The sequence below is a fragment of the Camelus bactrianus genome, chromosome 13 (assembly GCF_048773025.1).
Source record: "Camelus bactrianus isolate YW-2024 breed Bactrian camel chromosome 13, ASM4877302v1, whole genome shotgun sequence".
Lineage (NCBI taxonomy): Eukaryota > Metazoa > Chordata > Mammalia > Artiodactyla > Camelidae > Camelus > Camelus bactrianus.
In genome coordinates, this window is record NC_133551.1 from 36,600,128 (window position 1) to 36,615,059 (window position 14,932).

Consider the following 14,932-nt stretch of genomic DNA (forward strand, 5'->3'; position numbering starts at 1 on the left):
GTGCACCCCATACCACATGTTCATACCACCACTGTTTACAACAGCTAAGACATAGAAACAACCTAAATGTCCATCAACAGATGCCTGGACAAAGAAGTAGTGGTGTGTGTGTGTGTGTGTGTGTGTGTGTGTGTGTGTGTAATGGAATACTACTCAGCCACAAAGAAGTATAAAATAATGCCACCTGTAGCAACATGGATGGACCTGGAGATTATTATACTAAGCGAAGTAAGTGAGAAAGAGAGAGAAAAAAATACACATGATGATATCACTTATATGTGGAATCTTAAAAAGGTGACACAAATGAACTTACTTACAAAACAGAAATAGACTCACAGATATAGAAAACAAACTTATGGTTACCAGGGGGGAAGGGGGTGGGAAGGGATAAATTGGGAATTTGAGATTTGCAGATACTAACTACTATATATAAAATAGATAAAACAACAAGGTCCTACTGTATAGCACAGGGAACCATATTCAATATCTTGTAGTAACCTATAATGAAAAAGAATATGAAAACAAATTTATGTGTGTATACATATACCTCAAACATTATGCTGTAGCCCAGAAATTGACACAATATTGTGAACTGACTCTACGTCAATTAAAAATAAAAACAAACAAACAAACAAACAAAAAGCTTCCCATGTTTCCATTTGCCCCTACCTCTGCCATGAAAAGAACAGAGCCTGGTAGGTTCTGCCTCTCTAGGATGGGTTCTGGAATGAGGCACATGGAGCAGACCTGAATCTGACCCTTGGCCCTGTTTCTCCGGGCTGCACCTGAGCACACGCAAAACAGCACTAATGTCAGCAGTTCTGGGAAAAGCCATCATCACCACTCAGAAAACTACAGGGGAGGCAGACGCAGTGGGGAGAAAAGAAGGGCAAGCCTCAGAGGGCCCTGCTGCTTCAGCTGACTGCAGACCCAGAAGCAGAAAATAAAACGTAGCATTGCATAGCACTCAGATGTGGTTTCTCTCTCACACACACAAAAAGCTGATGAATCCACCTATTGTGATAAGTAAAAATTGACAGAAATCATTCATGTATCAAAGTAAATAAAACCTCTCTAATCCCACCCCTATGAAAGATAGCTGAGAATAATGTTTGACATAACTTTCTGCTCTTTTCTCTGGCTTTTGCAAGGATTAAATGAGAAAATGCATGTAAAAGGCACTTAGCACAGAACGGTCATACGACAGAAGCATTCATTAAACATTAGCTGTTTTTGTTAATACTTCCAAACAAAGATACTCAGATATAAGGTTTTTTTAGTTTATGCAAAAATGAGAACAAGCTACAGACATTATTTTGCAGCATGTTTTCTTCACATAACACTGTATTGTGGGCTTTTTTCTCCAGGTCAACTCATTTATTTAAGGGCAATTAACTCATCTTTTAAGATGGCTACATGATATTCCATGGTTTCAATGTTCCATAATGTATTTTACCTATTCCCATTTTATAGATACAGAAGCTGAGATTCAGAGAACTAAGAAGATGTTCGTCCAAACACGGGCAGCCTCTCCGTATCAGCCCTGTGACACACTCTCAGCCAATCACAGGTGAGCAGAAGTGACCTGTGGGCAAGGCTTTAAGAACTATCCCCTGGTGTCATCTCTCTCTCTTTTCCCTGTGACACACACCAGTGATATCTGGCACGATGTCCACTGCTTCACCCAGGGTCTCAGAGTAAAGAGCTAAGCCCTAAATCAGGATGGAAATGTAACATGCACATGAATTAAACTGATGCTGTTTTAAGCTGCTGAAATTTGGGGGGTGGGGGTTGGTTTGTTGCCCCAATACAATTTAGAAAAAGTGAATACAGTGTTCCAAGAATTTCAAGTGTTTGGGTGTTCATTGTCACTGGTTTGGCCAAGCACCAACATACCAGTCAATCAAGATGTGGGTTGACAGAATAATGAGAAACAATTTCCTCCATAACTTCATTTTTAAAAATTATCAGTAGCCCTCTCTGCTACTGCCAAATCACAAGGCAAAGGACACAACAGCATCTCAGAAAAAAGAAGTCGAATGACGCAGTTCGGTAGATTGAGGACCATCTTTTGCACATGGAAAGCCTCTTAGGTAGGTCAGGATGATGAGAACATTGATCCAATTTCTCCAAGTTGCAAACAACATATGCACAAACACGTGACACGGCACCAAAGTCAGTAGTCCCAGGAAAAGCCGTCATAGTACTTGCATAAACTGCAGGGAAGGCGCAGTGGAGAGGAAGCCGACTGAATGGGACTGTAGGAAAGCTAACTTTGGCTGCACCGCGTATCAGCTCTGGACCTCAGTTGGCTCAGAAGACTTCTAGGAGGATCTGATAGCACAGCAGGTGCAGTCACAATTAAGAAGAATATACACTTACTCTGATTTTTTTTTTATTCCAAGTGTAATATGTTTATTGCAGAAAGTTTTAAAACAGAGAAGCATAAGAAAGAAAACAGAAATTACCCATGTATCATAACTGTTGACATCTGGATGGTTAATCAGCCACATTTCCTCCTAGGTAAATGTACGCACATATTCTAGTACAAGGACTTCTGTATGCATTTATTAAGTGTGTGCATATATATATTACAAGTTCCTCCTCCCATGTGCATCTTCTTCATTCTTCCTTTCCAGCTTACCTTCTGGTCCCTCCAAACATGGCCCCATCTTCAAGCTCCATATTCAGGCCTTTGGACATGCACTCCCTCTTCCTAGAAGACTCCCTTTCCACTGTCTCCTCTTCTTCTGGCTACTTCTACTCATCCTTGAGGTCTCAGTTTATTCATCCCCTTAATAGAGGACAGTTCTCCACCGCCCTTGTCAGATGTCCCTTCCCTGTGTACCCAAAGCATCCTGTCCTTCTTTCTCATAGCTTTATCATACTCAACTAGTCTTGCCTTATTTCTGTTTTCCTTGTGAGACCCCAGCTCGTGGGCAGGTATGGTAGCTTTTGTTCACCAGTGTTTACCAGTGTCTGGCTCAGAGTAAACTCTCAAAAGTTGTTGAATAAATGAATCACATTTAATATGTGCCACCTATATTTCTTCCGAAATCCCCAAAGAACCTGGCATTGCTCAAAAATATCTCCCAAAAGATTAAATATAAAAAAGGATGTAAGATATGGCAACATATCTCATAAAGTCTATAAATTAGTTGGGAAGAAAACAAAAGGAAGCATTGGTGTATCATTAAGTGCCATGCCTTTCACTTCTGTCTCCTCCACTAGTCTTCTTCAAATGAGAAAGGGCAGAACAAAATCCTTAACTTCAGTTTCACATTTATTCTATCCTTGAGGGTATCCTGCAGCACCAGCTGGAATAAGAAGACACTAGCAGCTTTCTTGTATATACTGCAAAATCTCAGTGTTTCAACAGTGAAGTTGATTTCTCATTCAGGCAAAGTCCAGCGCAAATAATCCCGGCCTGTGGGCAATCTTCCACGTGGTCATTCAGAGTCCAGGCTCCTTCCACCTGTGGCTCTGCCCTTCTCTGTGTCTCTAACATATAACCAGAAGATGAAGAGAGATGGTTTTATGAGCCAGGCTTTTAAGTGGCACATGTCACATTTACCCCCTTTGCACTGGCTAAAACTCAGCCACATGGTCAAAGGAGGCCAGGAAATGTAGTTGAGCAGCATGCACAGGAGGAAAAGAAAAGGAGTTTGGGGAACAAGTAGTTCTTCTGCCACAAATGGTAAGGAAGTATCGAGTCTTCAGTGATCCCAAGAACAGCTAATTTTGACTTATGGACAGTGAAAACACTTGTTTTGAGAGAAGAAGGCACTAACTAACTAACACTGGCCATGAGAAAATACCATCCCAGGTTTTCAAATGTTGAGAGAATAAAAATGGTCAGTGCCAGAATTGAGAAACAAACCCACTAATGTTGGTGACCACCCTGAAACAAATTCTAAAAGAGAATATTTAAAATGGCTTCTATGAACTTCGAAAATAAAGTGTAACTTGAATAGTACAAGTTACTATGGACTCACTAGGAATTAACAACAACTAACCCAATATAGTGTCTAACAGAGAGTAGACAATATGTATTGAATGGATGAATTTCCTTCCTACTTTTAAGGCTACTATCCCATTGACAAATGACTAACTTCAGAAAGTTCTTCCCTAAGTATAGCAGTGTTCTCCTCTCTGACTTCTAACCATTATCCTAGCTGTGATCTCAAAACCTACAGAATAAGTGAACTCTCCCATGTGACAGTTGCACAATTATTTGGAGACTTCTATCCAAGGTGTCATGGTCTTTCTTCCCCCTTGGGTATATATTCCCAGTTCCTTCAATTCTTCTCCATGGGACATAGCTTTGGGTTCCTCACCATTTGGCTGACCTTCTCTGAGATCTCTCAGATTGATCAAAATTACTTCCCACAGTTTCATGTCCACAATGTTCCCAATGAGATCCAACCAGCAGCAGTCGGTAGAGTTGTCACTCCCCAGCTCTGAAAACCACTAGAAGCATTTTAGTAGTGAAAATGCTGTCCAAAGGATTCCTGCATCGGGAGGACAAGGCTTGGAAGATGACTTCTAAGGACCATTTTTACTTTATGATCTCATTAGTTTTGTGGCCATTCTGAGTGTTAAAAAGAGGTCACCATGGGGGGGGGGGGTGCTGTGTACAACAATTACACACATCTCCTTGACAAGAACCTAGTCCATACATGCTCTCCAGCAACACAATTCACTTACTTACTTGTATTTCAATTTTATTTATCTCTGCTTGTTTACTCCACTTGTGATGTGCACACATATAGCCAAGCCGATGACCTTAAAAAAAAAGAAAGAAAGAAAAAGAAAAAATTGGGCGGCAGTGGGGAAGACATTGGAATACTCCAAAATTGAAAACCAGTCTCAAGCAAATGAGAACTAACTTTGTGGAGACTTGATTCAAGAGAGGGACTTCCACAGGGGCCCTGATGTATAAGAAAGATTCACTGACCACCCTGTAGGTGCCAAGCACCATGCTAGATGCTGTGGGTACAGTAAAGACCTAAAGATATGCCTACCCTGCCCTCTTGACGCTTGGCTTCTGGTAGGCAAGACAGATCTTAAAAAAACAAAACAAAACAAGTGAAAAACAACTGCTCTCTCTTCTCATAATGAATCTGTCCACAGAGTGTATACACTCACTGTTCATTTGGAAAAGGCCTGCAATTGCCCACCTTTGCCAGGGACCAGTGGGTAAGTTCAATTCAGGGGGAAACATGAGGAAATCTATCATGGCCCTATGTCTGCCATGCCTTCCAATCTATCCTATACCAGCTCTCAGGTTGATCTTGCAATACCCATTCGTGGATTCCTGAGTCTAACTTTCAGCTGGTTCTGAACTCAAGAGGGAAAGAAAGAAGTATTATTGATCACCCTGCTAAAATCCCAACTGCCATAAAGAAAAAAACATAGGTACTTATGGAAAAGTAGAAGAGGGGAACTAAATTTAGACAGGGGTGGGGTGGTACAAAAGCAAGCCTCTTTATGTGTCACTGAAACTAACATCCAAAAAAACAGAAATTGACCAAGGAAAAAGGAAGATGTGGGAGGGCTCATATAAAGGTTTACAGACAAGAAACAGTTCATTTCATTTGAGGAACTGAAGAAGTCCAGTGTGGGGGTCATTAGGACTGGTCCCCCAAAACTTGCAGATCTCTGCCTTCCAGGCAAATAGGATTGCATGTCCTGGTCAGCTTGTGTCTGGGTGGGGCCGTGAGACTAGTTTTAGCTAATGCACTTTGAGAAGTGACATGTGACATTCTCTGGCAAAGGTACCTAATTGCCCGGCTAAAACCCTTCAGATCTCCGTTTCCCTCTTCCACGAGATCTGTAATACTCCCGAAAGTGGGGGCTACAACAGGCTGGGTCCCAGAGGAAGGCAAAGTAATGAGAGTCCCTGCCAACCCTTGATGGACACTGAGCAGGAGCAAGACCCAAAACTTTATTGTCTTAAGTCCCTGAGATCTGGAGTTGGTTTTTCACTGTAGCATAAGCTAGGCTCTCCCAACTGATACAGTCATAGCCAGCGTGGCTACAGAGCAGTGAGGGGAGAAGTAGGAGCTGTTTCATCCTGGTGAGGTCGGAAAGCCCAGATCATGTGAGATCTCCTAGGCGAAGTAAAGGATTTGGGTTTTCTCCCAAGTCCAGCAGGATGTGCTTAGGGAAGGTCCAGCAGGGGAATGACGTGTTCCAAGTTTTATATATTGAAACAAGTTACTATTGCTATTTGACTATTAAAACACCCCCTTAAATTCCACTTAAGAAAAGGATATTTTTAAGAAATCCAACAGCAAGTATTTATTGAGTACCTTCTATCCTTCTTCATGCCAGGGACTGCATTAAACATCGGAAATATGGAAATGAATAAGACACAGTTCCTGGATTTGGAGTCAGAGTTGTAAGAAGACATTTACAAGAACACATGATGAACATTCTTAGCTTCAGGTATGTACCATGTGATGAGATCCAAAGATAATACCTGTTTGAGGGGAGGGTGAGGGTGGAAGATAGGGTAGCAGAAAGCTTCAGAAGGAGCAATTATTTGAGCAGGGTCTTGAAGGGTGAGTAGGAGTTTGCCAGGTTGTGTTTTGATTAAGGATGAAAGTAAATGGAAAGACAGGAAAATGTCAGAGGTATGGAAAATGTCTAGGGTAGCTGAGACTCATAAGAATGGGAGGAATGTGCAGTGTAGGGTGTGGTACATGGTATTACTATTTGCAAATACTTGCTGCCCCTCCCCACCAACAACAGGCTTGGCCACATGAACTGCTCTTAGCAGAAGCTTTAAGCACCACGTTCTTTTCTCTCTACTGTGACAATCAGCAACATTTCAGAAAAGGTCCCAGAATAAAGATGATATGTGTGAAGCAGAGACACAGCCAACTCATAATGGGCATGCAGCATGAATGAGAAATAATTCCATGGTTGTCATTTAATACCATTATTGGATTGCTACCCTAGTGTAACTTGCCCTATACAGGGGTGTGCATTTCCAGCTCTTGACTTCCAGGCACAGAGTAGGATTGTACTTTCCTGCACCTTTGAAGTTAGATGTGGTCATTCGACAAGTTTTTGACCAATACTAGGAAAGCACAAATAGTGCCTGTCATTTCTGGGAAGAAAGTTTTAAAGACCATAGGAATTCACCGTGCTTTCTTTTCCCCATTAAGGTGATTAGGATGATTGTAGAAGCACACGTATTTCAAGATGAAATCTTGGGACTCTGTCTCTGAGTGAGTACATTGAGAAAAGCCCTTCTGACCTCAGAGATGCAGTAGGAACAAGAAACAAAGTATTTTTGTTAAGCCATTGAGATATTAAGATTGTTATGATGGTAAACCTAGCATATCCTGACTGATACAAAAATCAGCACCTAAACAGGGGGTAATGTAATAACAATAACAATAAAAGTAAACATTTGTTTAGAGGGCAGTAACTAAGAGCACTGTTACCAGAAGATTAAGGGATGGTGATCTATTTGGTGATTATATCACCTGTGATAATTTAGAAGGCATATCATGAACCTAATGAACTAAAGCAAGAGATTGTAGAACAAAATGCTCGCAGCAAGTGTTGGTGGCTGTCAGATGCATTTAGAAACTTATCACAAAAAAGAGATGAGGTCAGAGAAGATCTGGCCAGTTTGCAAAGCGGGAATGAAAGAGAGTGGGACAATCTAGAAATTCAGAGATATGCAGAGTCAGAGGAGACTACTGTTTCTCCATCTCAACTAGTAAAATATAAAATTATGAAAGGTTTTCAGCAAGAAAAGGCCAATTAAAATCAGCCTTATGAAGTATGGCTCCAGTCAAAAGTATAGCCGCAAACTATTGTTAAAACCTCTGGATAAATCAAGATGTTACCCAGAATATGCTTTGAAGAGGTATCCAGGAAAGGGGAGGAAAAGTATGACTCTCCCATCCAAGCCCAATAAGCCCAAAGCACTCTAAACCAAGTCGGGACAGAGAAGGAGAGAATATGCTATGAATGAAAGAAAGAGAGAGAGAGAGAATAGCGGGCAGGAGAGCAAGAAAGCAAAGAAACATGGAAAACCATAGAAGCATGTCTAAAAAGGAATTGGCTCTGGCTGTTGGCACTTGGACCACCTAAAATCAAACAGATCAAATAGATAAGAAGCCTGCATTCTGGGGAGAGCTGCACTGCCAAAAGAACATCAACCTGGATTACAGGAGACTGCACTTGAGATTTAATATCACTCTGTTCCCCCACCCCACTCCAATTTTTAAAAGCTGATTTTAAAGCCTATTTCCCTATGCCTGCTTTAGATGGAGAGAAGGAAGACACTCTCAGATGGCAAAGCCAGGGGTCACGGAAAACAATGGCTAGGGCAGCTACACACAGGGAGCAGAATTAGCTCTAATCAGGGTGTGGGTCCTCAACATGTCTGCTCTGTGGATTAGTGTCCACTGTGGTTTCCTGTTCCTCACTTGCCAATCGGTGTGTCCATCGCAGCTATCCTCCCTCTGTCCCGCTGTTATCTACTGAGGGTGTGCAGGGTAGACATCTTGCATCTGGATGAAGAGCCACATCTGGAGCTGATATAGAGTCTACTATGTGTCACCTAGGACCTGGAAAGTGAGCTTGATATCCTGTGACTAGATATCTTTGGGGTCATCCCCCTGGAGGAGAGGGTGAGGGAATTCTGCCCATGGGAAGACAGTAAGCCAAACATTTGGTGAACAGAAAGGAAGACTGTTCAAGTTACTCATGTTGTTCCCCCAAATATTCCTGGCTCTCTCCCTTCGAGACATTTGGCAGGGTTACAGAGACTTAAAGTTAGGCATGGCCAAGTGACTTGCTCTGGCCGGTGATGTGTGAGGAGGAGGGCCGTGTGTCACTTCCAGGTGGATGCTTGGAGAGCCAGTGAATGATCTGCCGCCTTCTCTCCCTTCAGCCCCTTAGCCAAGACAATAATGAGACATGCATCAAGAGGAAGCCTTCAGCCCAAGTCCACAGTGAACAGAACTCCTCTGCAGACCCACAGTGGGGAGGTAGCATGAGCAAGAAATAAACTTCCCTGGAGTAAGCTGCTGAGATGGTAGGGTTGCTTGTTAGGGCAGCACAGTTCAGCCTTTCCTGACCGATACTAGAAGTGAGAGAGAGGGCTGCAGAGCAGGAGCTAGGCTGTAAAAGGCCCCTCCTCCCACGCAGAGGCATCTGAACCCTCTCCTGGTTGTAAGGGGAAGCCAACGAAGGCTTCCAAGCAAGGGCGTTAACATGAACAGATCTGTTATTTTTTGGATGAAAAATGCTATTTCTCAACATAAGGAGAAAATCAGCCTGCTAAACCACATAAGGCAGAGGAACACACAGAACCCTTAGGCAAAATATATATATTTATATAAAGTCCTAAGTCTTGAAGTTTCTAAATACAGAAGCTCTGAAAAGAGGCTCTGAAAGAAGTTACAGAGGATCGGGTAAGACAATGTCTTCCATCCCACCATCTAAGCACCATTTCCTCTGAAGACAACCAATACTTTACAAGGAGGGCTCCCAGAGCAGAGAAGATATAAAAGGGGAATGTAACACACACCTGAAATCAATTTCCAGCTGCCTGTGTGACTGAACAAGACACTTAACCTTGTTGGTCCTGATGCCTTAAATATTAAATCCGGATGATAATAGATGCAGCCCAAGATAGGTGTGGGGAGAAAGAACTTACATAGATTGCTCAGGTGAATGTCTGGCTGATAATAGGTGTTTAATACATGACATTCATTTTTATTACTGTTATCATTAAAATTATCTAAAATACCAGCACCCTGATTACAAAAGAAAATGATTTAGGGCAACAGTATAGAGGAGAATGTTCCCTCCTTGAGGAAAGTAACTGGTTCTTGTCATCGCTGTACCCCTACCACCACCCCAGCTGACTGCCTGGCTCACAGTAGCCTGTCTTCCTCTGCTGCATGAGGGAATGAGAGGCAAGTGCCTGAAGTAAAGAAAAGTTGTCAAGATTTCCCTGACACCAGCTGCTGTTGGGCTGCTGAAGCTGAACTTTCAAAGCCACAAATACCTTAAACCTCTGGGCTATGAACCCAAGGCTAAATTCCCCCAAGTTCAGAAACTGCAAAGCCAGAATTAGAACCTAGGAACATAAACTGCTGCAGGTCTAACCTCAAGCCCCACTCGTGGAGAAAACCCTGGAAGGAGCTGACTTCTGACCCTTTTCTCCCTCATCCTCCTGCCCTCACCGCTCCTCACAGAATAAGTACACCTGGTCCTGCCAAGTCACACTCTTACATCCTGGCATCCATGGAGGTTCTGGGAAACTCCGAGTAAGGACAGGGAAGGGGGCTGTTGGAGACCACCTCCTAGCCCTGGAGGCGATGACGCTGCACTAACTCAGCCCAGCGTGGTGGGTCTCACCCGCTCCTCTTGCAGATGAAGGAACTGGAGCTCGAAGAAGTTCTGTGATTTGCTCACTTCACGCCGTGGCAGCGCAGGCCACGACAGCCACGATTCCCGACTTTGGTATTCTTTCCCCTATCCACTTTTGTCCCTAAGGGGTGCGGGGCTGGGGGAGGATAAAATAACAACCACAGGAAAGGAACCACTTACATGTGTCTAGCGCTTCCTAGAGGCTACCGAAGATATGAACCCACCACCCGGCCGGGAGCGGAGAAATTTTAAATCTTGGTTCTCTCCCTAACTCGCTGCGTGACTTTTAGCAAGTGTCTTCTGCTCTCGGACTTGTTTTCCCCGGAAGCAAATCAGGGCGGGAGGAGTGGTGTGTGCATGTGTGTTTATGTACGTGTGATGTGTGGTGTTCCTCTGCATGTTGTGCGGGGGCGGGGAGTAGACGATCACCGGGGTTCCCAGAGTTTCAGATTCCCTAAATGCTCGTTTCCAACTGGACGCCTAGTTGCCCCTCTAATTCCATCCCCTGTAAGAAACCTCCTCTCCGAGACGAAGCTGTGAACCCCCGCACCCTTTCCCCCACGGTCGGAAGGGTGAAGTAGGGGTGCAGCGGGAACTTAGCTGAACACCCAGTTTCAGGCAATGCAAATCACTGGGCTTCCAGGGGCAGCCAGACAGCGGCGCAGACAGTCGCTCGTGAACTTGACCTGGAGACAAACTTAAGAACGTTCTCAACGTGGGGGGCCGACTCTCGCGAACCGCCCCTCAACTGAAGTCGACTTTCACTCGCCCCCACCGGGGACTTCGCAGAGCCACCTTAAGGGCGGTGCTCCCGCCCCCCGGAAGTGCGGGGGGGCAAGGACCCGGGCGCTCAGCCCGCCCGCCCAGCGCCGCGGGGAAGTGCCCGCGGGAGACAGCCAGCCCCCCAAGGAGGGAAAGACCACCAGCCCCGCCCTCGGCCCCAGACAGTTCGCCAGCTTCCCGAGCCTTCTGGGTCACCGCATCCCCTGCCTTCCCGGCCCGAGCCCTGAACTTAAGCCCGCCTCCTTCAGAGGCTGTGAGCGCCCATGTCCGCCCGGCTCGCGGCAGCCACCGTCACTAGACAGTCAAACCCCAAGACGTCAGCCCACAATGCACCGGGCGGGCCGGGAAAGACGCGCCGGGAAGGGAGGGGACGGGAGGAGAGGGGCGCGAGTCGCGCGGAGGGGGAAGGGGAGGAGGAGAAAGAAGGGCCCAACTGTAGGAGGGCAGCGGAGCATTACCTCATCCCGTGAGCCTCCGCGGGCCCAGAGAAGAATCTTCTAGGGTGGGGTCTCCATGGCGACGGGCGGGCCCGCCCCCCTGAGAGCGACGCGAGCCAATGGGAAGGCCTTGGGGTGACATCATGGGCTATTTTTAGGGGTTGACTGGTAGCAGATAAGTGTTGAGCTCGGGCTGGATAAGGGCTCAGAGTTGCACTGAGTGTGGCTGAAGCGGCGAAGCGGGAGTGGAGGTTCGCGGAGTCAGGCAGACAGACACAGTCAGTCGGGATAGCAGTAGAGTCCAAGCTGCAGATACTATTTTCTTTTCCATTTTCACTCCGACGGCCCGGAGCTAGCGCCTGTGGCTCCCGGGTTAGTGTTTTGGGGAGCGCCAGGAGAGCCCCTTCTCCAGCCGACCCCAGGAGGAGAGCCCCGCTGCCGGGGCGCTGCTGACAGCTCGGAGAGCGGCCACAGTCCGCCCGCCCGGGGAAGCACGGAGAGCGGCTGCAGCGGCAAGAACTTTCCCGGCCCGGAGGACAGGGGACAAGTGGTCGCCGGGTCCCGGAGCGAACTTTTGCAAAGCTTTTTTCCTCCGCCCGAAGCTGCCGCGGCGGCGGTAAAGAAAAGGAGGCGGCGGCGAGAGGAGAGAAAGAAGGAGACCTACGCGACGCTCCGCTTCGCTAGCACCGGTTGCTGAACTTGGGCGAGCGCGAGCCGCGGCTGCCGGGCGCCCCCTCCCCCTCGCAGCGGAGGAGGGGATAGTCGTCCGAGTAGGGGCGGCGGAGATCCGCCGCCGGCCGGCCACCAACGGGAAGCGAGTTCGTCTGCCGGCTGCGAGGGAGCTCTGCGCCCGAGAGCGCTCCGTGAGTGACCGCGATTTTTCAAAGGCGGGCGGCGCGCGCAAGCGGACGAGGAAGATTGCGGGCGGCTCCTTAACCCTGCGGTCCCTGGAGCGAGCTGGTGAGGAGGGCGCAGTGGGGAGGCCAGCCGGCAGAGGCGCGCGCTCTTAGAGCGACTTTCCTTGCCCAAGGCCCCGGGAGGCGCGAGGGTCCCCCGTTTGCCAGCGCGCTGTTGCGACCCCGAAACTTCTGCGCGCAGCCCCAAGTAACCCCACGTGAAGTGACGGACTGTTCTATGACTGCAAAGATGGAAACGACCTTCTACGACGATGCCCTCAACGCCTCGTTCCTCCAGTCCGAGAGCGGCGCCTACGGCTACAGTAACCCCAAAATCCTGAAGCAGAGCATGACCCTGAACCTGGCAGACCCGGTGGGCAGCCTGAAGCCGCACCTGCGGGCCAAGAACTCCGACCTCCTCACCTCTCCCGACGTGGGGCTGCTCAAGCTGGCGTCGCCCGAGCTGGAGCGCCTGATCATCCAGTCCAGCAACGGGCACATAACCACCACGCCGACCCCCACCCAGTTCCTGTGCCCCAAGAACGTGACGGACGAGCAGGAGGGCTTCGCCGAGGGCTTCGTGCGCGCCCTGGCTGAACTGCACAGCCAGAACACGCTGCCCAGCGTCACGTCGGCGGCGCAGCCGGCCAGCGGGGCCGGCTTGGTGGCTCCGGCGGTGGCTTCGGTGGCGGGCGGCAGCGGCAGCGGCGGCTTCAGCGCCAGCCTACACAGCGAGCCGCCGGTCTACGCCAACCTCAGCAACTTCAACCCGGGCGCTCTGAGCAGCGGCGGCGGGGCGCCCTCCTACGGCGCGGCCGGCCTGGCCTTTCCCGCGCAGCCCCAGCAGCCGCCGCAGCAGCCACCACAGCCGCCGCACCACCTGCCCCAGCAGATCCCCGTGCAGCACCCGCGTTTGCAGGCCCTGAAGGAAGAGCCGCAGACGGTGCCCGAGATGCCCGGGGAAACGCCGCCCCTGTCCCCCATCGACATGGAGTCCCAGGAGCGGATCAAGGCGGAGAGGAAGCGCATGAGGAACCGCATCGCCGCCTCCAAGTGCCGGAAAAGGAAGCTGGAGAGGATCGCCCGGCTGGAGGAAAAAGTGAAAACCTTGAAAGCGCAGAACTCGGAGCTGGCGTCCACGGCCAACATGCTCAGGGAACAGGTGGCCCAGCTTAAACAGAAAGTCATGAACCACGTTAACAGTGGGTGCCAACTCATGCTAACGCAGCAGTTGCAAACGTTTTGAAGCGAGACTGTCGGGGGCTGAGGGGCAACGGAGAAAAAAAAATTAACAACACGGAGAGACAGACTTGAGAACTTCACAAGCTGAGAAAGAGAAAAAGAAGTGTCCGAGGACTAAATCCAAGGGTATCCAAGTTGGACTGGGTTGCGTCCTGACGGCGCCCCCAGCGTGCACGAGTGGGAAGGACTTGGCGCGCCTTCCCCTGGCGTGGAGCCAGGGAGCGGCCGCCCGCGGGCGGCCCCGCTTTGTGGACGGGCTGTCCCCGCGCAGACGGAACGTTAGACTTTTAACATTGACCAAGAACTGCATGGACCTAACATTCGATCTCATTCAGTATTAAAGGGGGGAGGGGGAGGGGTTGCAAACTGCAATAGAGACTGTAGATTGCTTCTGTAGTACTCCTTAAGAACACAAAGGGGGGGTGGGGGAGGGGAGGCGGGAGGGAGGTTTGTGCGAGCGAGGCTGAGCCTGCAGATGAACTCTTTCTGGCCTGCCTTCCATAACTGTGTATGTACATATATATATTTTTTAATTTGATGAAAGCTGATTACTGTCAATAAACAGCTTCATGCCTTTGTAAGTTATTTCATGTTTGTTTGTTTGGGTGTCCTGCCCAGTGTTGTTTGTAAATAAGAGATCTGGAGCACTCTGAGTTTACCATTTGTAATAAAGTATCTAATTTTTTTATGTTTTGTTTCTGAAAATTCCAGAAAGGATATTTAAGAAAATACAATAAAATATTGGAAAAGTTACCCCTCCCCCAACCTCTTTTCTGCATTATCTATGGATTACTTATCCTGGTGGAGTTGAGAGAGTTGAGTGTCAGTTAAAATCACCCAGTGCTTCTTACTGTCAAGCAGTAAAAACTGTCGTCTGCTGGACTTGAGAAATAACTAGCTGATGCTCTCGCCAAGTTATACTCTTCCCTCCCTCCCCAACAATCTATATAGAGTTGCTTACAAAGGCTAGTGTGGCATTTCAGGAGGCTGAGGGGAGGGAGGTTGTGGTGGAGAGGGACAGTCCGTTGGGAAGTCAAACACTTTAAAGTTTGAATGATATCAAGTGGCATGTGCTGTGACCATTTATAATGTTAGTAGAAATCTTAACAATAGATGCTTATTCTCAAAACAGGAACGGTGGCAGATTTTTACAAAAGATGTATCCTT

At 47.7% G+C, this 14,932-nt stretch overlaps 1 protein-coding gene and 1 long non-coding RNA gene across 2 annotated transcripts; one reads left to right on the forward strand and one right to left on the reverse strand.

Moving 5' to 3' along the window:
- Nucleotides 1–1,752: 1,752 nt before the first annotated feature.
- LOC123617848 (uncharacterized) lies at nucleotides 1,753–11,421 on the reverse strand. The gene is made up of 3 exons (XR_006726103.2): nucleotides 10,396–11,421; nucleotides 4,712–4,785; nucleotides 1,753–3,501 (listed from the first exon to the last, which is right to left on the reverse strand). It is a non-coding gene; the product is annotated as an uncharacterized LOC123617848 (long non-coding RNA).
- A 394-nt stretch (nucleotides 11,422–11,815) lies between these two features.
- On the forward strand, nucleotides 11,816–14,518 carry JUN (Jun proto-oncogene, AP-1 transcription factor subunit). Its single transcript, XM_010958378.3, has one exon. It carries the CDS (start codon nucleotides 12,762–12,764, stop codon nucleotides 13,767–13,769), a length of 1,008 nt encoding a protein of 335 aa, XP_010956680.1. The 5' UTR covers nucleotides 11,816–12,761; the 3' UTR covers nucleotides 13,770–14,518.
- Nucleotides 14,519–14,932: the final 414 nt, after the last annotated feature.